Source organism: Hippocampus comes, unplaced genomic scaffold, assembly GCF_001891065.2.
Source record: "Hippocampus comes isolate QL1 unplaced genomic scaffold, H_comes_QL1_v1.1 scaffold99, whole genome shotgun sequence".
Classification (NCBI taxonomy): Eukaryota; Metazoa; Chordata; class Actinopteri; order Syngnathiformes; family Syngnathidae; genus Hippocampus; species Hippocampus comes.
The window spans coordinates 420,014-445,344 of record NW_017805134.1 but is presented as its reverse complement, the minus strand read 5'-3'; the positions used below and the strand labels follow the sequence as shown (position 1 = coordinate 445,344).

At 43.1% G+C, this 25,331-nt stretch overlaps 2 protein-coding genes across 6 annotated transcripts in view; one reads left to right on the top strand and one right to left on the bottom strand.

Moving 5' to 3' along the window:
* Positions 1-18,012, bottom strand: part of rhbdf1a (rhomboid 5 homolog 1a (Drosophila)) — a 34,564-nt gene extending 16,552 nt beyond the window's left edge. For 3 of the 5 annotated variants that reach the window (XM_019866487.1, XM_019866488.1, XM_019866489.1), the window contains exon 1: positions 17,420-18,012. In XM_019866487.1, coding sequence (XP_019722046.1) covers positions 17,420-17,423 — 4 coding nt within the window. In that variant the 5' untranslated portion in view covers positions 17,424-18,012. The remainder of the gene's footprint in view (positions 1-17,419) is intronic. The other 2 variants (XM_019866490.1, XM_019866491.1) reach the window with 1 other exon arrangement.
* Positions 18,013-23,300: 5,288 nt separating this feature from the next.
* mpg (N-methylpurine DNA glycosylase) overlaps positions 23,301-25,331 on the top strand; it is a 2,813-nt gene continuing 782 nt past the window's right edge. The window contains exons 1-3 of the mRNA XM_019866313.1: positions 23,301-23,931; positions 24,537-24,741; positions 25,315-25,325. Coding sequence (XP_019721872.1) covers positions 23,725-23,931; positions 24,537-24,741; positions 25,315-25,325 — 423 coding nt within the window. The 5' untranslated portion in view covers positions 23,301-23,724. The remainder of the gene's footprint in view (positions 23,932-24,536; positions 24,742-25,314; positions 25,326-25,331) is intronic.

Genomic DNA, 25,331 nt, shown 5'->3' with positions numbered 1-25,331 from the left:
GATGGGACTGTCTGATTGCAGAAAATCAAGCTCGGGGCTGTGGTGAGTCGTCATTTTCATGCACTTTGAATTTGCGTTGTATCGTATTTTGAAGGCATTAAACATTACCAGAGCGATAAGAGTGTTGCGACCAGATTAGACGCTCCTTGTGTTTATTATTATATTTCGAAAACACCACAGTTTTCATGCAGCTCATACCATATTATTTTGTTGTATTAATTCCGCCACACCTTAAATGCCGGTCCCTGAAAATATTGTCTGACTTAAACCGGTCCGTGGGGCAAAAAAGGTTGGGGACCCCTGCCCTATAACATGTACAACTACATTGATTTGAAAAACACAGTTATTACGGTTGGGCAAAGCCTCTGGTAACTGGCGATGTGGCTGTGTTCAACATTAAATGGGAGTCAGCACACACCAGCCACCATTTTAAATTGCCTCCGATTAACCTAACTGAAGCTCAGCTGTTCTAGTTGGCTTTTCCTGACATTCAGGTGGTCACATCTTACAACACGAGTCACTTCACAACATCACAGCGATCTTATAGTTCAAAAGGCACCAGTGAAGGCACTATAGAAAGTGGGTGGATGCAATTATTCTTCCAGATGATGTCATCGCAGTATGACCAAGTCACGTCCTCACTTGCTCGTGCTGTGCTCGACAGTACGTGTCCTTCCTGTGGACCACATCTGCCTTTCTGCTGCCATGCCGACTCACCGCAAGCTTCTGAGCTTCTGCTTTCCACCAAGTGACAATTGGGTGGAGGTTAGACAGTGGCAGAAGTGAAAACCACAAGCAAAAAAAAATAAAATAAAATACTTCTCATGGCTTGGGGCCACTTTATTAGGTACACTTACATGATCTAATACGAAATAATGCCTCGTTTTTGATTGACGGAGGGGTATTCATTTAACAGTACTTTTATTTGCGTGGTTTCATTCCATTATATGATGCGTGCAGTACAGTTGTACGCCGCTTCAAACTGAAACTATAATCATAAATCTTTTGTTAAATTAGCCAAGGCAGAAAAATGGTGGAGTGGTACATTCCTCCCACCTACATTAGCGGCTAAGATTACATTAGCAGCTGCACTTGACGCGGCGTTACAAACTGCTCGCCAACTGCCAGAGCAATGAACAAAGGCCTAGGAGCGAAGGTCTTGAGTTCGGGTAAAGCAAGGTACTCGCACAACCATTTTAACATTTGAAAATGTGAAAGACTTCACACGGGAAGAGGAACAAAAATAAATAAATAAATCAACACACGCGTGCATCCAAATCTTTTAGTGTGTGTTGAATGTACTCGAGATGACCAATCCAGCCCACCAAACACGTGAGCCTTATCGCCACCCACAGTCGTGAGTCAGCTTTAACATTTACATTTGTTGGCAAGACCTTTTTCAAAGCAGATAGGGGAAGGAAAAATACACACTTAACCCACATCACAGGATAATCACTCAGGACAAACCTTCAGAGACATCCGATGATCAAAAGGAAGGAAAATGCTCCAATATGGCCAAATTATCAGTGGAGAACATTCACTTAATATATCACGGTTGGACATGGGCCGGTTACTGCGATTTTCAAAAGTCACGGTTTCAAAAAACATCTTGGCGCAAGCATTATTGGTAGAAGGAGGAATATCACATTCACGAGAGCGCCACCCATCACAATTCAAGCTAACACCAAGACATCGCTCGCTTCCGAGGCGGTTAACTAGCTAACTAGCATGGCTAACATCAGCTTGTTACCACTCGAAAGTTACTTCATAAAGCGCCGAAGAGCAGAGAAGGAGCTACTCATTTTCTGAGAAATAAGTACTTTCACTGTTTGTTTCACTGTTGTTGTGTCACATTTGGGAAAAAATTGAAATGTCCGTTTCGTTTTGTATGTGTTGCTATTCCCTGTGTGAAAAATAGCAGAAACGACAGAGCTCGCTGATTACAGCCGAGTTAAAAAGGATGCGCAGACACATCGCAAAGTTTTCCCTCCCTAATAAACAAGTTCGGTTGCTCAGGATTCGCCGCATAGATGAGGGATGCTTCCTCCTGGCAAACTGGGTGGCTTTTTTCTTTCCGTTCCGCAGACGCTCTTTTGCTATTGCTTTAAGCTTCTTCCCCGCTAACCCATTCCCATCGCTCAACCTGCTTCCAATATTCCACTCTGCCAGGAATGGCTGCCATTTGCGGTATTTTACATGCACCTCATATGCAGGACTATTAAAAGCGAAACATACATCACATGCACAAAAATATTGAGACATTTGTGAATCAAGCAGTCAGGAGATCGACATTTCTACATCTGAGGTGGAGCCAAGGTAAAAGTGTCGGAGAGCCAATCTAATTTGCCGACTCCGTCTTGTTCTCCTCAACATGTCGGCTCAAGTGGCACAAGCCTGCAAATCACTAGCCTGGTTTCTCATCTGTTTATGGCACAAATTGAAATTAGTAGGCCGCAAGGCTGCCATTCCCTCCAGCAGCAGAGATGTCCTTGCGGTGGAGGAGAGTCACAGATGAAGGCATGTTTGGCACCTACTCAAGCTGGAGGATTAGCCTCTTACATCAGCGAGGGAGCACTATCTGCTCACGGCCTCATTCACACACGAGAAAAACTCATAAAAAGGCGCCTCGCTGTTTTCCCGATGATTTCACTCAATTATCCCGCTTGACTCGTAATCTGACTTTCAAGGTGATGTGCGTTTTTTTCCAACTGATAGGCGGCGTGTTTGCGTTGCCCGTCGCATTCTTTACAGCGCCATGATTTCATCAAGTTGGGGTTTGTTTTGACTTCACATGGACACGCTTTCAAACGTCTTCGTGAGGGCCCCCACCCCGCCCACAAAAAAACACACACTTCCTCCTCAATCAGGATACAAGAGGCAGCCTTGCATGGCTTGTTCAAAACTTAGCATCCATTAGGCAGCAGGAAAACGCAGACAAAACACACAGCTGACATCTTGCCAGGTGCTCACATGTCCTACAGGCCCCGATGACGGAGGCTGACAGGCGGAACAAATTGCCTGGACGTGAGCTATTGTTGTTTTTGACCTCGCACAGTCCATAGCATCGTTTCAAAAGAAATTGTGCTCTAGTCAGGCACATGAAAGCACAGTTGTGCATCCCGGGTGGAGCTCCAGAAACAACCTTCGGCTCGGCCAAGCGCAAAAACCAACTCGAATGCTTTAATTCACTTCCAAAAAAGTCAGCGCTCAAGGAAAAGAAATGAGCGAGGACATTTGCTGCATTCAATAAACAATGAAAGTTTGAGACATAAATTCCACTCACGCAAAACCCTAAGGACAAGCGCTGCAGAAAATGGATGGATGGATATTTGACAAATAGTGGTTTACATATTTTTAGACTTTAAACACACAGTTGGACGTTTTCTCGGGTGGGAACTGTTTAAAAATAATCTAAAACCAGTACTGTATCAGCGCTTGTGTGTACCTCATTAAGTAAAAAGAGGCACAGTGTGAGATGTAGAAAAATTTGACATAGACATCTGACAGTTAAGTCAAGCCAGATCGAGCTTGAAATGCATTCAAACCTCTAGAAGTGAACTTAATGACCTTCTCTAAGTTTTGAATGCATATGTCCAACTATTAAATATTTCAGTACTTTTTGCACAAGTTGTTCTCTAAAGAGGAGTTTAACGGCAACATTTACATGTGTTTGATCCTTGCTTCGACCAATAAATGTAATGGTTCAGTTCGAGCTGGTGTTTAAAAAAATCATCCTCATCATGCTGTTCACATTTTGAGACCATCATGAGACCAAGACGACACCTAAGAATGGATCAACAAGGGCCTTGTCGCTGTGATGTTTCAAACAGGACGTTCTCAGACGCAAGTGGCCACTGAGTGTCAGTCATCATGGCCGCCAATGACATTGGTGACGTCATGGAGAGCACTATGCATCGGCCAACACGGGCCTAATTTCATCTTCGGGGACGACAATGCTCCATCCAGCTCTCATCAAGTGTATGTGACAATTCCAGGGCTAAAAATGTAAAATGCTCTGTATGTGTGAAGGATATTAGATGCACTGTAGCCCGAAAAAAAGAATCATCTATATTGTGGGAGTGAATTACACCATACAATACTGTACTATCTTTGTGTAAAATTCAGTGAGGTAACATGAATATTCGGGATGGTCTGTTGAAAATCCTTTTCCCAATGCCCATGGTCATGGTGCATGCCATACCCACATTCCACAAGTTCTCAAGTTTAGCAAGTGGCTTAAAAAAAAAAAAAAAAAGGAAAAATCCGGAGCCAAAACCACATGAAGTATAAGATTTACGGACAGTAGCTGTCTGGTTTCCGGGCAATGTGGGTTTTCCAGCTGTGGTCGCACTAGTGGGGGGTGAAATTGACGGAACGGAGCTATAGGGCAGGTTTTGTAGAGGCGGCATCCGTGGACAGTCGGAAGCAGGAAGTGGTTCCTCTGTTGTACGACCTCATTAATGTGAAGAGTGAGAAGTCCGGATCGCTCACTGGCAAGAGCTGCAACGCTGCCTGAACTCGGGCCTGTGTCTCTGCTTGTGCTGTCATACAGTACACTTGCCATTCTTCTGTAGCTCAACATCTTACGACAATTTGGAAATAATAATATGTCTGACCTTGAACAGGAATAGAACGGCCACTGCGTTGGGGGTCGTGAGTTACTACAAATGCAGCTATTGTTTCGTCTTTCTTCACGTTGGAGTCGGATACTGGGAACAATACAAGGAAATGACACAATTCAAAATTGGTTTTCCCCCCCTCACCCACTTAGAACTGAAAAGATCCTACATAAAGGACCTTTTTATTTAGGGGGATTTTTTTTTTTTTTTTTTTTAAACACGCTTCACTCATGATGTTGTGGACAATTGGCAAACATCTTAAGGACAAGCCACTCCCCCCCGCCCCAAATAATTTCATAACGATGATTAAAATAATTTAAAAAAAACCTGGCTGGTTAGCTATCAGATAGCTACCTATGTGTCTCGCTAACTATCAGTAGCTAGCTGTCTAATACCTATACAGTGATTAGACAACTTTCAGATAGCTGTCTAGCTAACAGATAGTGATCTAGCTAGCTAGCTAGCTAGCTAGCTACAAAATAGCGAGATATCAGATCGCTATGCAGCCTTCAGACAGCTAACTCAATAGCTCGATCATAGCTTGACAGCTCAATAAATCAAATGATGAATGGGTCTGTTTTCTTCCTAACTTGTATTTTAATATAACAAACGTATGATTTCATGAAAAAAAAAAATGCTGGACGGTGATTTTTCTTCCCGCACCCATAGACCAAGATGAGCCGCGAGTTCCAGTGGAAGTGCTGTCATTGGGAGGGGCTGTGGCGATATGTGACAGGCTGTCATAGCCGTCCAGCCTTTTACGACATTAAAACACATACGCAGCAGAAATATCCCACGCAGCTGACCCCGAGATCAAGTGTCACGGAGAGTATAGGGGCTAGATGCCAGACACGGCCCAGCCAAGACGTCTGCCGTATACGACGCACTTTGTTTTAACTGTTTCTCCACAGATTAGCGCTTGTTTAGACAGAATGCCCTTTAACCCTCCTGACTAAGGATAGAGTACTTAACTCTTCCCAGACACGCTCATCACAGTGTTTACCAAATGACAGCGTGGTGTGCCAGAGATATGAATAGCTCCTGAAAATATAAATGGCATCCTCAAAGCAGGCCTTAGGCATGCGGTGTATTTATAGATGTGAATTTCAAATGTGCTGCTTGGTGCGACGTAAAAAAAAAAAAAAAAAAAAGGCTCACAGGAAAATAAGCAACAGGCCCATTGTGCCGCTTTATTTCACTCTTAAAGTTGATTGTGCGTGACATTTTGGCTACCGACCCACTCCCAATATCAACAGAGCAGCTGAGAAAAGGCAAGAAATGTTCTCTTACAAGGGCATAGTTAATATCCAGCACAGGAAATCAAACATGAACGTGAGCTTTGCTGACACATTACTACACGCAAAGCTGACTCGATGCTTTGAAAGATTCAAACCTCACACGTTAATTATTTACCCAGTGCGGCTGGCAGACAGTTTTATAATCTCGCTTTTGTTTCGAGTGACGATAAGTGGATACAATCGTGGGCATAAAGGCTGATGCCACGAGCTTTGTTGTTTTAATGACCTTTTCCACACAGTAGTCACTTTGACGTAGTGAACAACACCGGGTAGATAGTAGGACATGGATGGAGGGGGGGGGGGACAATGTTTCGTGCGAGCCCCCTCGACATACAGTATTAATGTCCTACCGTTTTTTTGCATTTGGAAAAACAATTCTACTGATAATACTCTTGGAAATCACTGTTTATAGCCATATCAGCGGGAAAAAAAAAAACAAAAACAAGATTTGCTAAGTAAATCTGTGTCATGTCTCAAGTGGCGGAGAGCCTTGTTTGTTTCTGCAATCTCGAGGAAACAGATGACCACAGGTTTGAAAGTTGCGAGTAAGACATTTTAGCCGAGGGAACACCCTTTTAAATCAACCCAGCCCCCTCAAAACGGCTGCTTTGTGAAGTCGAGCCGCTGATAAGCGGCTAATTTTACCCAGCGACTGCAACGGAGGCACCTGAAAGCGCTTTGTTTGCGTAGAAGGCTTATCTTGCAGTGGCTGGATCTCCACCTGCACTCACAACTTATTATATTCATATATATAAATGTGTGTGTGTGTGTGTATGTGTGTGTGTGTGTGTGGGGGGGGCACCATGCATTCACCGGGTCAAAGAGAGTTTATGCACGACAAGCACACTGTGGAGAAAAGACTGAAGCCCGCCTGGGGCGGGCTGTTCAGGGCGATTCATGAAATTCAACAGGACTGTGACACTCCCCAAGAACTGATCTCAGGCCAAAAGTGAACAGACAACCATGGCGGAGGTTTAAGACCAGCAGAGGAACCCACGCTTTAATTTAGAGACGAAATCTGCATATTAAAGGTGACCGCTTTTGCTCCAGTGAGGAAGGAGGACAACGAAAGTAGAAGAAAATAAAAAGGAAGTTGAGGGTATGAGGCTGCGAGAGTCATGACAGTGACTTCAGACAACAGGCGTGACCTTTCACACAACATGGACACTTTTTGAGTAAATTGCTTCGTGTGAAATACACCTGATTAAATTAATAAACTGAAGGTCAACTGAAACAGTCACAGGATGCCGCTTGCGCCGAGACTTAAAAAAAAAAACATCTGGTCAGCATTCATTTTACCTCAAAATGTGCCTAAATCAGAGGACAAATGGAGGCGCTACACTCTAGCTCCACAAAAGGTTAAAGTGGAAGAACACACCATCAAAGACACAATAAAATATGGCATGCTGCTCGCTGTGATGAATTCAAAATTAATTCCCCCAAATCTGCAGGCAGATGCACTCATCTATTGCTCGGACATAATGCAAGTGCGTAGACTTTATTAACATGGTGGCTACATTGTACTGCTGCTCTTCCGCGAGCAAGCAAGCTTTGATTCCTCCATTCAATGTCCAATTGGGAATAGAACAACTTGCCAGACTTGCATGAAACAGATCACGCAAGACATTGTGGGACAAAGTTTGCCGAGTGAATTCGTCCCCTATGACCGCTGTAAGCGGCGAAAAAAAAAAAAAAAGAATTCTGGCGATGAAGTACAGCACTGACCTATCCTGAATGTCTGCGGATACAATGCCGCACACCCTGCTCTAAAAGCCATAACTCAAACAAAATGAGCACTTTCTGCAGCTCCCACACGCACCTTAAATCGCCTCCCCAAAAACAAGTCGTCGATTGTCTGGAGGAGGTTTGACATTCTCTCGTTAAAGCGAGTAAGAAGAGAAACGGCATGTGATAGCCATCCAAATAGTTTCCAGCATGATATCAGCCTGAATCAAGGCCACAAAAGCCGGCATTGTGCCGCCTGATGTTCAATAACGCTCATTGTGCTGGGTTGCGATTGGAAGTCAGCGAGGGGCGAAAAAAAAAAATCATTCTCGCAATTATTGGAAATGGTGCAGCAAGCAAATTCCCACTGCGGCTAATTGTTTTATTTGTTCGCGTACGCCAAAATGATGACATTCACAGCAGCAACACGCGCCATAATGGCTAATCTTTGTGTTGAAATCATTTGGCGGGATTAAAAATCCTCCACAAAAGAAGTCATTGGCGATGTCATCCCGCCTCCGCCCATGGAGACCACCGGCGCATCGAGCTCGGGTTACTTGGAGTACTCGAGGGAAGGAAGCAATGGTGGGGGGGATGGCAGGAAATGCACACATACAACGGGATGCGTTCAACGTGTCCGGTCCACACGATGGCGGAAACGACGTGCACACATCCCGTCCCGTCGTGCAACTGTTCGTAAAGAGGAACTCGCCACAGGTCGTTGGAGAAAAGTTGCAGAGCTTGATGTAGTCATCAATTCGGGATTGGTCTCATCAGGACGTTTGGACAAGTGTATGCTCGCAATATTTGTGGGAACTGATTAGTGTGTGGGGCGGGGGGGTAGCTTTTCTGTTTCTCAAAATTGCATTTTTTGCGCCAGAAATGTGCGTTCAACCAAACTGAAACAGTTTCTCTTGACACAAGGATATCACGACAAATTGTGGCCAAAAGTAGAATGGCTAGGCTAGTAAGCTAGCTGGGCAGGCGTTCTCTCCTGAGCTGAAGCTGGCTAACGGCCTTCGTTTGTCGCGCTGCGTGACAAAGTGTGGGAGAGCCCGTCAGCAAACTAAGAACATACTGCCGAGATGGACCTCATGACTGCAATGGTAATTTATTTAAGGCTAGTTTATTTCATACTCATGAGCCGGCTAATTATTCCCATACGCATCCCGCCTGCCCTCCACATGATGCATGCCCACTTACCACATTCCTACATCACACATATTGAGCTCCCTAATTGTTCAAGTGACAACACAGGCACCAATCTTGTAAGGCGAACTCAGACTTACACCCAAAATCCAAGTTTACTATTTGCTAAATGTTTAACCAGCGAGTACCGAATCAACTCAAATGGATTACCAATTGTATTTTTGCTGAAAAACATGTCATGGTCCAAAAATATCGAAAAATCCAATTTGATGACAATGGTAAACCAGGCGCTCACTCAGCTGTATCACCCTTTTAAAGGTATTCCTTTTTATTTGAAAGTAACTTACTTTACAGTTCATTGCATGTTAGGTTCATTAAATTCAATTGTCCACTGAAGGAAAGTTTCGTTTGTCAATAGTTTGTCTCTATGTGCCTCCCGTCACCTAAAAGTCAGCTTTGATTGGGTTCAGCTCACCTGCGAAATGTATGAAGACGAAAATACACGATGAACACTAAAATCAACTTCCTTAAAGGATTTGTAACTGAGGCAACACATTGATCGTTCCCATTGATGCTCAATACAAGACCACGTACACGTAACATACACACACCTAATCATTTGCAAACACACATGTTGATGTGCACAGACCTTATTCATTAAGTGGAAAGAAACCACACATCCACAGTCACATATGAGTCCGGTTAGGTGCTGGAAAGACAAACTTGATCAAGATTACTTCTTTTTTTTGGTTTTGTTTTTGTTTTATCTCAAAAGCCACAGCTGCACAGTCTCATCTTGAGGTTTCCCTTCCCGCTTCGCAACAACAAGGTCATGCGATTGAACTGGGTCATGAGATTCATTCAGGGGAACGTGCTTCCATGCTTATGCAGTTCGTCATCACAAATGTAATCCTATTTTGAAATTTTGGGAATATTTGTGATGTAACATTTCAGGAGCGAGAATCAATCATGTGGGCGGGGCCAGTTCTATGAATGATGTAACAAAAAAAAAAAAAAAGCCCAAAAAATCAAATAAAACACACTTTGACTTTAGTCCCTGACATACAGACTTGGTGGTGCCACCAAGATGAAGTCCACTGAGTTCGAGCACAAAGGAAGGATGGAGGGGGAGGAGGGGGAGGAGTGACAGCTGGACTGAGAGATAGACTCTGGAAAAGTCCAAGAGGACAGCACAGGAAGACCGGGCAAGTCTTCTGGGACCGTCACACTGCAAAATACGAGGAGGACAAGGGCCTCTCAAAGAGCCACTCAGTGGGCAGCCGAGCAGTTATTGTCATACGGCGAGCAGTTAGGAAAGATGATGTCAGCATGGACGAGAGGAAAGAAGCAAACAAAAAGACGTTTCTGCTCTCCCCAAATGGGAGGGAAACTACAACTTTTGTTTATGAGCGCCACATATTCAGAGCGACGCCTTTGTGACTGAGGAGGGCACCGTCAAAAAAAAAAGAGGCTTGACATCATTTTCCACCCGGTCTGTCAGCGTGCGAAAAAGGAGAACTGAAAAAAAAAAAACTGGCACCATGTGATAGAGGAGGAGGGAAAGGGGAAAGTTGGATTCCGGGCTCAGGTGCTTGTTAAAATCCGCCGGCAGCGTCTGGCTGGAAGCCACCTCGCCGCGTCTTAACTGACAAACATTCATCACATGCCAACAGACCAACTGACAGCGACCAAAAAAAAAAAAAAAATCAAATCAAATCAAATGCACAATATTCCAGACTTGTGGCTCACTCTTGTGTTTTAAGACGGAGGGGGCGAGAGGCCAAAACACACCCTGGTTTCTGGGAAGGCCCTTGGAGTGAGTGTGGTGCATGGTATGCGATGCTGGTGGGGCCGCTGAAGCTGTCCGCATATAACTCCAGCGTGCTGCGCCGCCTTTCACACAACGCATATGGACGCCATTAACGGAGGAGACGCGACGTTCTTGTCGAACTAGACGGGTTTACACGCAATGCTTGGGCTCCGCTTTACCTTAAGTCACACTGTAGCAATCAACGCACAATTCTGATCCGGTATTTATGTCTTGACTTCCTAATATGAGCCATATCAGATACCGTTCGGGATTGAGTATCAGGTGGTGAGTTAGTCTTCTTTTAACCGAATAGAAATGTATTTATTTATTTATTTTGCCAATTGCAGGGTCCGACATTAACTGTGGCCCAATGGCCCGGGGTCACCATTGGACTGTGTCGGGCCACCCTAAGTTTACTGATGCTGGCCCGACCGGGACACCAGTACGAATTTCAGAAAGAAAATGTGATGAAAACCAACACATTTCTTTCATCAATCACTATTTTATCCACGTATATAATTATACATTTTATTCAGAATTGTTTTCATTCTGGGACAGTGCCGGTTCTAGCGGGGCCTCCACAACTTGGCCCACCCTGAATATTTTTTTTAATTCACATTAACATTCTACAACATTCAACAAAGATAATGACAGTCAACCCCCCCCAAAAAAAATCTGTGTACCTTTTTGCTAAATGTTGTAACCAAACAAATACTAAAGCACAGAGTCTTGTAGAACAGTCAAATTTTCTGCCTTTAATAATAGTGATCGGAAATCGAATTCTGCCGAATATGGAATTTTTTTTTGAATGCTGATACCGATTCTGATATCAGCCCTAGTATTTATTCAGCACAACACTAAGCGTCGTCTCCTTCTGCATCACTTTCCTGAGAAGTGACAGTGAAGCATCTTTACCACAGCGATTTGTTTACAAGTTCACTCTCAAGTTACACCGGTGTAACGGAGGCTTGTGTGAACCTCGTAACGCGAGCCCACGTCAAACAGATTTCACCCACGTATGGCATGTGTGCTCGCAACATGGCCGACATGGATATTTCTGGCCCAAGGTGTCAGGTAAGACATTTATTGGTTAATCTCCAGCCGACACGCCCTGAAAGAGTGCCACTCGGAAAGTCAAAGTTCAAGCAGTCATCGTTGCCGCCGCCGTTGCTGCTGCCGCTTCTAGGAAAATATACAAAGCGTTCCCACAGCCTCGAAACTGAGCTCTGCCCCAAGGTTAAATGGCTCCAGACACCATGACAGTGCGCCGGGACCCAAAACACCCGGCAGCCAGAAACCCTAATGACATGTCTTCCTCCCCGCAAACGCCGTCTGTTAGCTTGAAGGGGATATATTCTGGAAAATTGACTTTTTAATGTCTTGTATACAAATTCTTGGGTTTCGAGAAAGCCTGCCCACCCGTCAAATGCGAAATTTAACAACCAAAATTATTATTTGTTTTTTTTTTTGTTCATTGTGGCTCTGATTCCGTAAGTAGAATATGCTTGCTGCCTGTTCCATCCCCGACCTCAACCCTCGGTCGTCACGGGAATAAAATCCATACTCGCTATTGGCCCAGGAGTATAAGGGGCGGGGCCTGCAGTCTCTCACGTACGTGAGACTAAATTTCAGCAAGACAAGAAAAAGTATGCTTTAAAACTTCAAGAAACTGTTTCAAAGTGCATATAAATCAAGAAAAATAAGTGTGCATGACTAAATTGGCATCCAAAAGGTCCAAAGTAACTGCCTGCAGGTTAGACCCAAGAAGGTGGTCGACCTGAAAATAGCCACGATGCGGACTGCATTACATCACATCAACTGTCACGGCCGTCGCCTGTGAGTCACACAAACCCACGGGAGGGACACTCGCGCCGAGCCAAGCGTATTTCCAGGAAGAGCGAGCGGCAGCCGTAGAATGCTAATGTGTGCCGGCTTCAAAAAGAAGGGAAAAGACTTCCTGTGTAATTAAAAGCGGTGAGGACAAGGCAAAAGCATCTGTTTACATTCCTTTTTGAGGAGCACACAGGAACTAGTCACACGCCATTGTTCTACTTATTATTTCTTCCTAACTTTGTCAGAGGATGCATTGGCATCGCGTGGGTCAAGTGACACAATTCCGATTCTTTTCTTTTTTTTTTTTAAATTTTGCATTCAAGCGGCACAATAGGGACATGCGTCACGGCAGCATGAGGAGAAAAAACACATCGGATCACAATCAGGCCTTTTCCAAATGTGAATGGAAATTCAATCTGAATTAAATCAATTTAGTCTCAAATCATTTTCTCCCCGCTGAAATTCCATTCAACTGTTCCAGCCCCACAAAACACCAACGAAAATGTTTGTTAAAGAAAAAAAAAAAGTACTCTACAGAATTGAATTGAAAAATTTCCCCATTTGCGTCATTTCACGCTTCAACTCATATTGACATTCTGGTCCTTCAGGAGGTCCAATTATAGCTACGATAACATCGATGCTAGTTTCTCGATTGTGTGTTAGCATTAAGCTAGCTGACTTTTCAAAGTCTTGTTTCAATAAACAAGGGGTAGTTAAAACTTTGTTTTTTGTTTTAAACTCCAGCCGGGAATGGAAATTGACAGTTGACTTATCACGATATGTTTTATAATTTTTTAGGGACGTTTTTGTTTCGGGGGTTTTTCTTGTGTAAAATGTGTGCCTTGGCTCAACAAAGGTTTGGAAACGCTGACGTAAACACTCCCATCCACACACTTCACAAATCAAAGAAAGACATTCAAAAACACCCACTGTCAATCTCAACTCCAGAGAAAGCTTCGCAATTACATATGCTGTAAACATGCTTGTCACCCATTATGTCATCAAAATAAGTGCCGGAGAAGAAATGTGGAGGTTCCCCTCATTTAAATCAATGCAGGAAGAGTCAGTCTGGGGCAACGAAATGCTTTAGAATTTTCAGTATTCACACTAATATATATATATATATATATATACACATACATATATATATATATATATATATATATATATAAACTGTTTACTTCCTGTTGGTGACACTAATGCTGTTATCTACATGCAGGTTGTTTCATATCTGCCATCAGCATCTAGACAGTCATATCCGGTATCGTTTGAGAAATGCACAGGGAAATAGACGAGGCCCCAAAAAAAAAAAAAGCAATCAAAAATAAATCACAAATAGGCATTATATCGGAATTGGACACTAGGACATGCAGTGCAAACCCATCCAGAGTGCGAGCAGATGATAAGCTCGCTTGCTATCGAGCCAGCGCAAAAGCAAATGTTCTGAGTGTCTGTACTGAGACGTGGGAATAGTAAAAGTAGGCGGCAAAACAAGTTGGTTAACACGTCTGACCTGTCCACACACACACACACACACACACACACACACACACACACACACACACACACACACACACAGGAATGATGACGTCACAAATATGAAGAGAACTACGCTTGGTAATTATTTACTTTTAAAGACATCTCAAGTCATTTTCCTCACATTAAAAAAAAAACATTATTTTGGGGCCAACGTCCTGCTCCCAGCAAACTACAATTTCCATTAGCAGGCGAGCCAAAAACTTGGAATTTGATCATTTATAAAGGCTATCATCAATCCAGCACAGAAAGTCAATTAGGTTCGTATTGGCCTAAACAGTCCATAATACGGCGTGTGAGATGTAAGCTTTCATTTACCCTTTCGTGGACAGCGGTTACTACAGTGGACAGCTTATCATGTTATCACCTTACAGGGTGCATGAAAGGGTTAAAGTGTCGGTATAGAATAGTCTTGACATTCAAATAGCAACTCCAAAATCAGGTTGATCGTATACTGGCCAATATCAAAGCTCATTGATTTACATGCTCATTCATGTATACTATGGAATAATTTCATATTGAAGTAACAACTTCAAAATTACAATGATTGGATCTGCACGATTACCACTTCCAAACTGCTCTCAGTGGCTTCTGACCGTGTCTTTGTGACACTTAATATTCACTGCGGCGGCTGTAGGAGGGGCTACCATGATGACATTAAGTGGCATCTCTATATAGTTTGAGCAACACATTTATGGCTGAATAAAATCTCCCAAATTTTTGTCTCAGGGAGAGGGGGTGTTTTAATCTATTTTTAGATCCATATGTAGCACATGTGTAACGGTTCTGATCCAGAATGGGCAATCACACCACCGTTTTGGAGCACAACCTTCACGAGCTTCTTCCTGGAATCCTATTTGCAAAAATGACGTCTGCGTCGTACCATAACCCAGAGCGCCAAAGCGAGACTGGTCCCACAAGTCGTCATCTTGAAACCATTAGTCCGCTTATCACGATGCCTTGAGGTGGACGCACTCAAACAAAATCAGTTTCTAATGTGCTCTGCAGAGCCACGTTTCCATCAAACCCTGCGGGGCAGCACAGCCCTCCAAGGTACCGTTTTGTAAGCTCTTATTTTCGTCACACCGACGTGGTCAGATGCGGTGAGAAACAATGTGGACTGGCGACCGCTCCCTCGCCTAAGGACAGGAAGGCTAGGTGGACGCAGCGCATACAGATAATGGGTGGATGTTTTGGGGATTTTTTGTATTTTTTAAGGATACTGCTGTAATTGCTTTTAGACAGTGGCACGCAATCAGATAATTAGATGATGTTGATACCATAATCTGGTGTGACATCTAAAATATTCGGTAGACGCAACAAGTGACAAAATGTGGAAAGATGTCAGGGCCAAACAGTGGTAAAGTACCCGTCAGAGTTTATGACAGTGGAATGTACACAATTGTGCACCGTGAAGAAGTGAAGCCAACCAGACCAGACCGATAAACAATTGTTGGCAAAAAATGATGGATGGCGTTTAAAGTTCTTGGTCTTACATGCCACCAATTCATATCAAATTTCAACACAACAGTGACATGAAAAAAGCTGGACTTTACAGACCTGCCAAAAAGTGAGAACGTACAATTCAAAACTATGGATGGGCAAGTACCAATACCATTTATCGCTATCAGGACGATACCATCCACCAATATTTATAGAAAAAAAAATCTGACAGTGTAAATCCTCCTCTGTGCTATACTGCGGCAGATTGATAAATCAGCAAAATCATCATCTGCCTCAATTTTATATCATTGCGTTAAGTGCAATTTTAGAATATCAAAAGCAATAAAAGTATCGGTACTCTGTATCAGTGAATGAGTATCAGTCTGAAAAAAGTGGTATTGAACATTCCTATTCAAAGTCATTGACAATGGAAATGCAAATACCTGTGTACTGTACTGAAGTGAACTGAACCAGACCAGAAATTTATTCAGAGAGCCAGACTACGGTTGATAATAAATTTATTTTATTTTATTTTTTTTTAAATCCTCTTCCGTGTTGAAAAGCCCCAAAATGTCTGCCTTAAAGTACCCAACAAATCCTTTAGCAGTGGAAATGCAAACAGCCTTGCGCTGTAGCGCAGTGAACCAAACCGGACCAGACATTCATGCAGCAAAAAATTGGTATTGCCTCCTAACATTCCATATCAATGCCGTTTATGCTTAAAGTGGTTTCATGCCAGATCCCAACAGGGTTCTTTTGTGGCAAAGAGCACCTTAAAGCTTTTGACAATGGAAACCCCAACATCTGCAAACCGCACCAAAGTGAACCGAACCCGTCTGTACTGTACTACGCGGTGTAAACAAATGTTGGATGGACTTGGCGAGACAGCCAGGCAGATATACAGACAGTGTGCCAGCAGTCATGCGGGCACGGCTTGTAGGGCAGACCCCCTGAAGAATAAAAAAAAAAACCCTCCCACATACCAGACAGTCAACACAAGGCCGGACTTGGACGCCCCACCACCCCCCATATCAGAACGGTGGCCCAGGACCCGGCTGGCTTTATCGGTGTGGTTACATCATACCCAACTATGAGCGCCCTCCCCTTCCTCCATGCGATAAGGTTTCAAGCCCATGTGCTCCTGTGTCACGTCTGCCAAAATAACTCAGCAGTTTCTAATAAACCGCGGCGGGGGAAGTGGGGTGGAGGACATCACGGCCCACCTGAAACATAATTTAAAAAAAAAAAACAGGCAAGAATAAACTTTTCAGGTTCAAACGACCGGGAATATGGGAAGCACATGGCCGCTTTTCTCTTCACATGCCGGCCTGCTGTTTTGCTCGGCTTTAGGCCCACCAGGTGTGCTGAGGGAAATCATGCAGGGCCAGTTAATTGGTCTGGAAATGATCATTTATTTAATCTTTGTTCGCCTATCTATGCCAGCAACATGCAGTGACAAGGAGGACAATTCAGTTCTCTTAGAATTAGATGGCAGAAGTTACGCGATGACTTCATTTTGTTTAGGATTTTTTTTCCCTCGTGTAAAATATGTGCCTTGAATAATGGGTTGGGAAGATGGGATGATGAAGATGAAGAGGACGGAGGAGGTGATGGAGTGGGAGGGAGACGACGAGGATGATGGCGTGACTTCACCCCGTGATGATTATTCAGCAGCATTCCTCATTCCTTTGCACAACATTCCTCTTAGCTGCTAACACCCCCTCACCCCCCCTCCACACACACACACACACATTTTCCCCTCACAAAGTTAGAATAAAGCCTATTAAGTGGACTGACTGACTCCAAGAAAGTACACTTACTTTTCCAACGGCATATTAAAATAAACCTGCTACTTCCACTGTGAAAAATCCACACCGCGTACACTCAAAAAAAAATTAATAAATCATCAGAGTGGATGAGGAGGAAAGAAGAGGAAGCTGGGCTCCTCTTCCTCGACCTTCCACACGCGTGACCACCATGCTGGTGGAATCGTAGCCGCAACTCACCCATCAAAGCCGGCGGCTCGGGTGCTCTCCAGCGGCGGGGAAATAAATCCGATTTCCGCGTTCTCGCTCGGGACTTGTCACATCATCCTGACGAGTTGCAAGCAGGGAAATGAAACGCTTCTTCTCGGTCGCTTTTTCTCCCCACCCTCCCACCAGCACCACTAGGCTCCTTCCTTCCTCCTCCGGCGTCGCCACAAATCCTTCGCCGGCGCTGCCTCGCGTCGTCAAATCCGGCCACGCTTCTTAACCGCACCGGAGTCCCTGGAGGATGGAACCCGGCCGTCCGCGTCTCAGCTTCCCACCGACGAACACGGCTTTCCCACACTGCTCCATGCATCGACCCGGCCCAAGTTTTTCTTGTGCCGGGTTTGAACGTGTGAGCCCCGCCCTGGACTCGGAGATCGTCTGTGGGGAAGGAGGCGAGGCAGCCGAACGGCGGCAGCCAATCTGCGTGTGAGCGGGGAGGTGCTGCCTTCTCCCTCTCTTTCCTTGCCGGGATCTGCGCCGGTGACTAAGCGACGTCCTCACTCGGAGTGATCGCCACCGAAACTGGCCTCGGTCCCACTGAGACGTGTGACGAACCGCAGCGTTTCTGTATAGAAAATATGAAACAATTAACATAAACAGGTCCATTTTTTTTTAAAGTCCGCAAACGGTCCGCGAGAAGCTGCAAAACAACAGCGAGCCACATAGAGCAACATATACAGTACTGTACTCCATGTATATGTAAAAAAAAAATATATTTTTTTATTTTTTTTATATGTTTGAAAAAATCCGTGATGCACTGAACCGCGAAGTAGCGAGGGCTCACTGTAGTGTGAAATATGTGCTTTTTTTATGCGAATGTTGAAATACAAACGTTCACACGGATACGGTTGTGTGCTGGGGGAAAAAAATAAGTATTATAAATTATATTTGTGAATGCTAAGAGATGTGCATTCATTCTCATGATATGGTTGATTTTTTGGGGTCAACGCTGAGTCACAGTGATTCGCGCTGACGTCATTGCGTGACAATAATAACTGGTTTCACAATATTCTCGTAATTGTGAGAATGCTGACAGACGAGCAGTCATACTAAAAAAAAAAAAAAAAAAAAACATTCTGTGAATGCTGAGAGACCAATATTTACACTATTGTGTGGTGACTCTATTCAAAGTCATTATTTTACTAAGTGTCGCTGATGGCTCGCCAGACTTGTGTGTGGGCAGCGTGGGTCGGTTCCCACTCGTTGACGGTGTGCACGTGGTTGTGAATGGTCGTTTGTCTCTATTTGTGCCCTGTGACTGACTGGCGACCAGTTCGGGGTGGAGTCTGCCTTCCGCCTGTGGTCACCTGGGATTGGATTCAGGATTAAGCAGTGTTGAAAATGAATGGATTTTACAAAGTATTAAAATGCTAATGGGAAAGCATATTTGGCCTTTTGTGCTTCAACATTTTTATTTTATATAGATATCTCGATATATGGAACGATTCGATTCGAAGCACTTCCATCTCCAAACTCAATTTTCCAGTTCAAATGTTTTTTGTTATACCCATATGTACTGTATTTAACTTCTTAATATTCTTAATTGTGAAAATGCTGAGAGACAGACGTTCACAATATAGATATATATTTTTGTGAATGTTGAAACGTTCTTGTGAATACGTTTGTGTGATGAAAAAGGTACGTAAATACATAGCGATAGATAATTTCAAGTGTGCTTTATCTTCTTCACAGATTTCAATGACATTCGGGGGAATCCATGTTCTATAAAATCAAGGCTGGCTCCTCTGTCAATGAGTCATCTCTCTCTCTTTGGCGTGCTACCAAAAATGCAGGCTGCCACATAACAATCAAAGGTGAACTGGATAAAAGCGGATTGAATCTAGTACAATATTTTGCTTGCTTAAGCCAATGCTAACTTTTTCGGTGGCTCAAACAAAATAAACGTCCTATACATCTCGCTTGTGAATGGTGATGTGCAATGAAGAATGATCCAATACAACTGAGGCCCCTCCAAAATTTATAAACAAATCTGATGCGATGATGTTCATAATGAAAATTGACTGGTTCATTTAATGTCATTTCCTCGGATTTGTCTTTAGAATTGCATGGAGTCTGCTGCCGAATGCTAACAGGGCGCCAAAAGGCAGACGGAATGCATCCACCATGCACTCAATGCTGCAGGAAATGTAAATCCCAAGCAGCGATAAAGAAGGCCGTCGTCAACGTGGACAGATGGAGGGGATGAAGATATCCGAGGACACACACACGTAAAAATGAGATTTCCATATGTGGACTGACATTATTTCACATTATAGCGGCTTATAGACACATCCTAACTCACGTTCACGGATCATGCTTTGTCAGTATTTTTTCTTTTTAATCTAAAGCCCACAATCACTTATCGCTACTCTGCAAAAGGGAACGGAACGGAAGCTTCAGATTGAGCTGTAGCACTCCGCTGTTAATGAAAAGACCACGCGCATTCCATCAGAGCTTGAGCGACAGCTCTGCTCCACCTGGGAATATTTTGCCAGATGGGAGATGGATGGTGGGAAGCGGAAGGCTTCCGACATGCTGACAAGGGTGTAAGGCGGTCGTCCTCGGCTGAGGTTTTTAGTACACGAGAGGCTCCGTTTCCTTGGAAATGTCTTCTTATCTGCGTCTCCATTAAGGCACTTGAAGACAGATGTTATAAAGTGCTGTCATATTCCGTAACTACTGAGGGGCAGTCACAGGATAGCAGATTTCGTGAAGGTCGTTTACTTAAACGTCAAGCATAATGACACTTGCTTATTATTACCAGATACTATTCTCACAGTGAAAATGTATCCACATTCATTTAATTTGACTGCTCGGTTCAGTTAAGATAATTCAGAGAAATTCTCCATAGTGCTGCTGATCAACCACAGGAGTTCATTCATTAGACTTAATACGCACTAGAGGGATGTAAGACGCGGTGACGAGCCTGCTGGGAGTTTCTGATTGACAATGCACGAAGCAGGGAGGGGTAATGAATGGTGACGTTTCTCCTCCGGGACAGACGTGGGTTAAGGCCGGGGTAAAAGCCTCCCCCCTCCCACTCCCCAGGCCCAGCCCCTGAAGCCTCATTTATCAAACGCTGATAAATGGGGTTGAGTGGCAGGGTAATGCTTCACTAAAAAGAACACTGTCTTCAGAATTAAGAAAGGTTTCCTCTTTGCTTTGACCAAATGGAGGAATGATCGAATCTTGGAAGAGCACAGACTGAGTTTCTTGTTTTTTTTGGTTGGGGTGGGGGGGGCGCCATTGCTGCCCTTAAGAGCAGCTTGCTTCACTGAGCATGATGCATGTTCACTGCTGCTGAACACTGCAGCAGAAGAAGAACTAAACAACAAACAAACAAAAATCAAAGAGGGCACAAAAAAAAAAACCCTATAGATGCGGGCCTGGAAAAAAAAAAGTTTTACTGCCTGAATCCGGTGAAACATTTGCAGAATGCGCACAAGCGCTCCACCAAGCAGCTGCATAACGGCTAACGTTTGAATGACAACAGACATTCCACTCACTGTCATATTCTTTGTCTGTTGACTTGACTCTCATCAAATGGTTCATCAAGGGATCCCAACAGAACTAAATACGCCGTTGGGCCATTCCCTCTTTGTCTGTTGACTTGACTCTCATCAAATGGTTCGTCAAGGGATCCCATTCTCTGAAAAGCAGAACTAAATACGCCGTTGGGCCGTTCCTGTTATTTTACATTCACGTTGCTAATGTAAAAGTAAAAAGCAGCCCTGCAAATAATGACTGGAGAAAGAATACTCAGAGGAGTAAGTAGTAATTTCAGATTTATTATGATAATTTTCTTTTTTTTTTTTTTTTTTTTATCCAAGCATGACCGTCAAGTAGACAAAAATATAAAATACGAATGTGCAGCTTCATATATTTCGGAACAATATCACTTTAAGTAAAACGAAATGACATGAAAATTTTTATGAAACAAAGGAAGGAAAATTTTGCCGATATATTTCGGAACAATATCACTTTAAGTAAAACGAGATGACATGAAAATTTTTATGAAACAAAGGAAAATTTTGCCCCAAGAAAGGCGCTTACATGAACTGTCTTTATTCATACTGTAAAAACAGCACAATAAGATCGCCAAGTAGAGATTACCGGTACATAGAAAACACGAAATGTGTTTTCGCAATTTCCAAGTGGAGTGATTGGAGGCTGAAATGCGGGCATTTTTAGGCTCGACAGGCTTTGACTTTAATGTCAATAGGGAACTTTTTGTAGTACACATGCTGAGATTACCGGTACATAGAAAACACGAAATGTGTTTTTGCAATTTTCAAGTGGAGTGATTGTAGGCTGAAATGAGGACATTTTTAGGCTGACAGGCTTTGACTTTAATGTCAGTGTATCACTTTCCTCAGATAATGATTTGTGCAAGACTACATCCTTTTTACCCTCACAAAATATGTTTTTATTACCATAAGGTTACAACTTTTTTTTTCCCCTCCCTCAAAATTTTTGTTAGAAATTTATGACCCCCCCCTTTACAAAATAGGGAACTTTTTGTCGTACACATGCTCGCTTTGTTCAATTAGTATTCGGATTATGAGGAGTTCTTTGGAAACAATTCAGTCCCTGTAAACAAAAAATTTGAGATGAACTAGTACATAGACTTCCAACTCATGAATGTTCTTCCCGTTCAATGGACTCACTGAAACATCTCGTACGAAGAGGAGTGGAGTGTATTCAAGCTGAAGATGAGGTAGAACTCCATTTTTCCCCCACCAATTTCACTTGCTGAATGTGTCAAGGACATGTGTGATTTTTGTGTGTGTGCGTCTTCACGGAATTAATGGTTTGACCACAACGAGAGACAGACCACCTGTGCATCACACGCCACACCTTCGGAGGCTTGAAAGGGCCGCATGAATCATTAATCCTTACGCCATGAATCATTAAAAGCATCAAGCGCTGAGGAGATACACATGTCCCCCTTCGCTCTCGCAGTAATGAGCTTCACATGTTCCGTTGGTGAAGATGAATGCGCTTTGCCAGATATTTTGAAAAGTATCTCTGGCGCAGAGATGTTGAGATTATCCAAACAGCAACTAGATTGTGATCGTAACAGCAAAGGGAGGTCAGACTTCACTGGGCGGCCGGTGACAGGCTGCAGGGAGGTGGCTAAGCAAACAGTGGCCTCTCCGCCGTTTTGGCCATCCGACACTTAAAGTCAACAATCCACGCAAGGGACGACTTTGACTGGACACGGTCAGCACATTTCCAGCCAACTGCCAGCCGGTTCAAAGCAACAAATTGTGGCACGTTTATCAAATAGAAGAGCAAAAGCAATCCTCTATTATGCAATTTTAAATAGTACGATCCTGAAGAAGAGATGTTTTTTTTTGGTCTGTCACAAACGGTTAGTCTGCCAGGGAAACCGTAGGGATCCAGAGTGCCTGAAGCCAAATTGGCGTCGCTCACTTCCTGGGCAAAAGCACACATGAGTTCTATTTATAACCACTTACTAGGGTCAACTGTTTTTAAATGATGGCAAAAGAATAAGACTGGGGAAGGAGAAATACACTTGTTATATTTGAAAAATCTCACAAGTCACCCTCATACATAAAAAAAAAAAAAAAAAAATCACAGAAATTATAAATGTTGAATTTATGCAGATTTTTTTTTCTCAATTATTAACTCACAAATGTACTTAGTCGGTGTGAAATATTTGCTGTATGAATGGCAAGAGGTGAATGCACAGGTTTATTGTATATTCTGCCGCTTTTAATTGCTCTGCCTGTCTGTACAGATATATCTTGACGCTAAAGCTATCTGCTATGAGAGATCATCAGAGTTGACGTAGAAAATTATCCACTTTTACTCAATTTGTCTGAAAATCAATATTTATTTATGACAAATATACGTTGTTCATCTACCTATGCCAGCGACGTATAATGACAGGGAGGGCAATTTAATGCTCTTCCACTAGATGGCAGAAGGTACAACCACATTCATACAGATACAGTATTAGAACCGCAGAACTGTGACGCAGACGTGATAACCAGTCCTCCAACTTAAACAAATATGATCAGAATGAAAAGTATATTTAGAGTGTGTTTAAAATTTGTATGCAATAATTTTTTTCACATTAAACAACGTCTCGTGTACTGGCTCGATTAAATGGTGCGCGAGCCCTTTAAGGGAAAAACTGCTCGTGTTACTTCCTGTATTTACTTCCTGGTTAGCCCTCGCTCATTTACATTTCGTTAATCATAATAAAGCGCTTCACTTCTCCAAAACAATGCATATGAAAATGTCACATAATGGCAGAGCGTAAGAGAAAGACGCCGTCACGGAATGGTGACCAAAAAGCAAATAAACGCTCACGTGATTGTGAAGAAACGAAACGGAATGAGACGGTGCACAGTGTTTACTTTAATGGTGGTCAAACTACTGACCTGCCAAGGAGGCTGAGAGAGGATTTCTTCACACAACCTTGCGTCGCTTTGGCCAAAGCTTTTCTTGGCAAGGTAACTTCAGTGGCATCTGGTGGCCGGGAACACCAAAACAGCAGTTAAGCTAATTTATTCAGCACACTCATTGTAATTAAGTCGTAACTTAAGCTAAATTGAATTTCAAGGGCTTTGTATTCTCTATTGTACACGAAAACATTAACATTTAGTTCAACAACGTGTCTAACAGTGTCAGTTGCGCACAAAAGTTTAATTACCATATAATCTACCGGTAATCATATCAACAGCATGAGTCATAATTACAAAAAAAATGGAGAAAGATGACAATATCTCCTGAGTTAAGATCTCAAGTGCTGTTATCATCTCTGACACAGCCAATTGTGCACTAAGACAGTTTTTATTACAAATATATGATAATGCATCTATATCAGTGTAAGTTGCGCCAATCATCTTTAAGTGTCAATCAAAACCAAAAATGTTTTTCTCAGAGAATTTTGGATATAATATTGTATCGCACAACATGTGCAGGTGTGCCTAATGTGCTGCTTGTAGAAATCAATATCACTTTTTTTCAGCAATTAGTGATTAATTCACCATTAGGCTTAGAATCCATTACAAAAAAAAGTTTTACATACCGTTATGTGTTACATACTCATTTGCAGGTCCTGGTGCGGCGTTGCGAGGATGGCACTGAGCTGAGAGGCCGCGTTGTGGAGACGGAGGCGTACTTGGGGGGAGAAGACAAGGCGTCACATTCGGCAGGCGGCAAGCGCACAGAGAGAAACACTGCCATGTTTATGAAGCCCGGCACCATTTACGTGTACCCCATCTATGGCATCTACCTCTGCATGAACGTGTCTAGTCAAGGTCATTGTAAGCTCAATTGTGCATGATGTACTGCGATCTCTGAAATTCACAGGGGCTCAGGACAGAGCCCTGCTGCTGCTGTAATGAAAATGTGTAAGTAATTGACCATAAATACCATAAATTGTTGCAAAGGACTACTGTTGTCTAAATGACGATCTTCAACTCACTTCAGCATGAATCATAATAATTTATCTCTGCTTTTGTCACAGGGGCTCAGGACAGAGCCCTGCTGCTGCTGTAGTGAAAATGTGTAAGTAATTGACTCTGTAATTAACTATAAATACCATAAATTGTTGCAAAGGAGTACTGTTGTCTATGTGACGATCTTCAACTCACTTCAGCATGAATCATAATAATTTATCTCTGCTTTTGTGTTCAGCCAAAGCCATGTCTGATATAAAAATATTGCTCTGGCGCTATATTGTGGTGTTCAACTGGAGTGGAGGAGCTTCATTTTGTCAGGCCATAGCTTTGTCTAATTGAAAAAAAAAATGCCTTGCCACCACCTTTTGGCATTTCTAGGCAATTATAGACTTTTTTTTTGTGGGTAACATATGGTCTCGTCTCTCACAGGAGACGGCGCCGCCGGG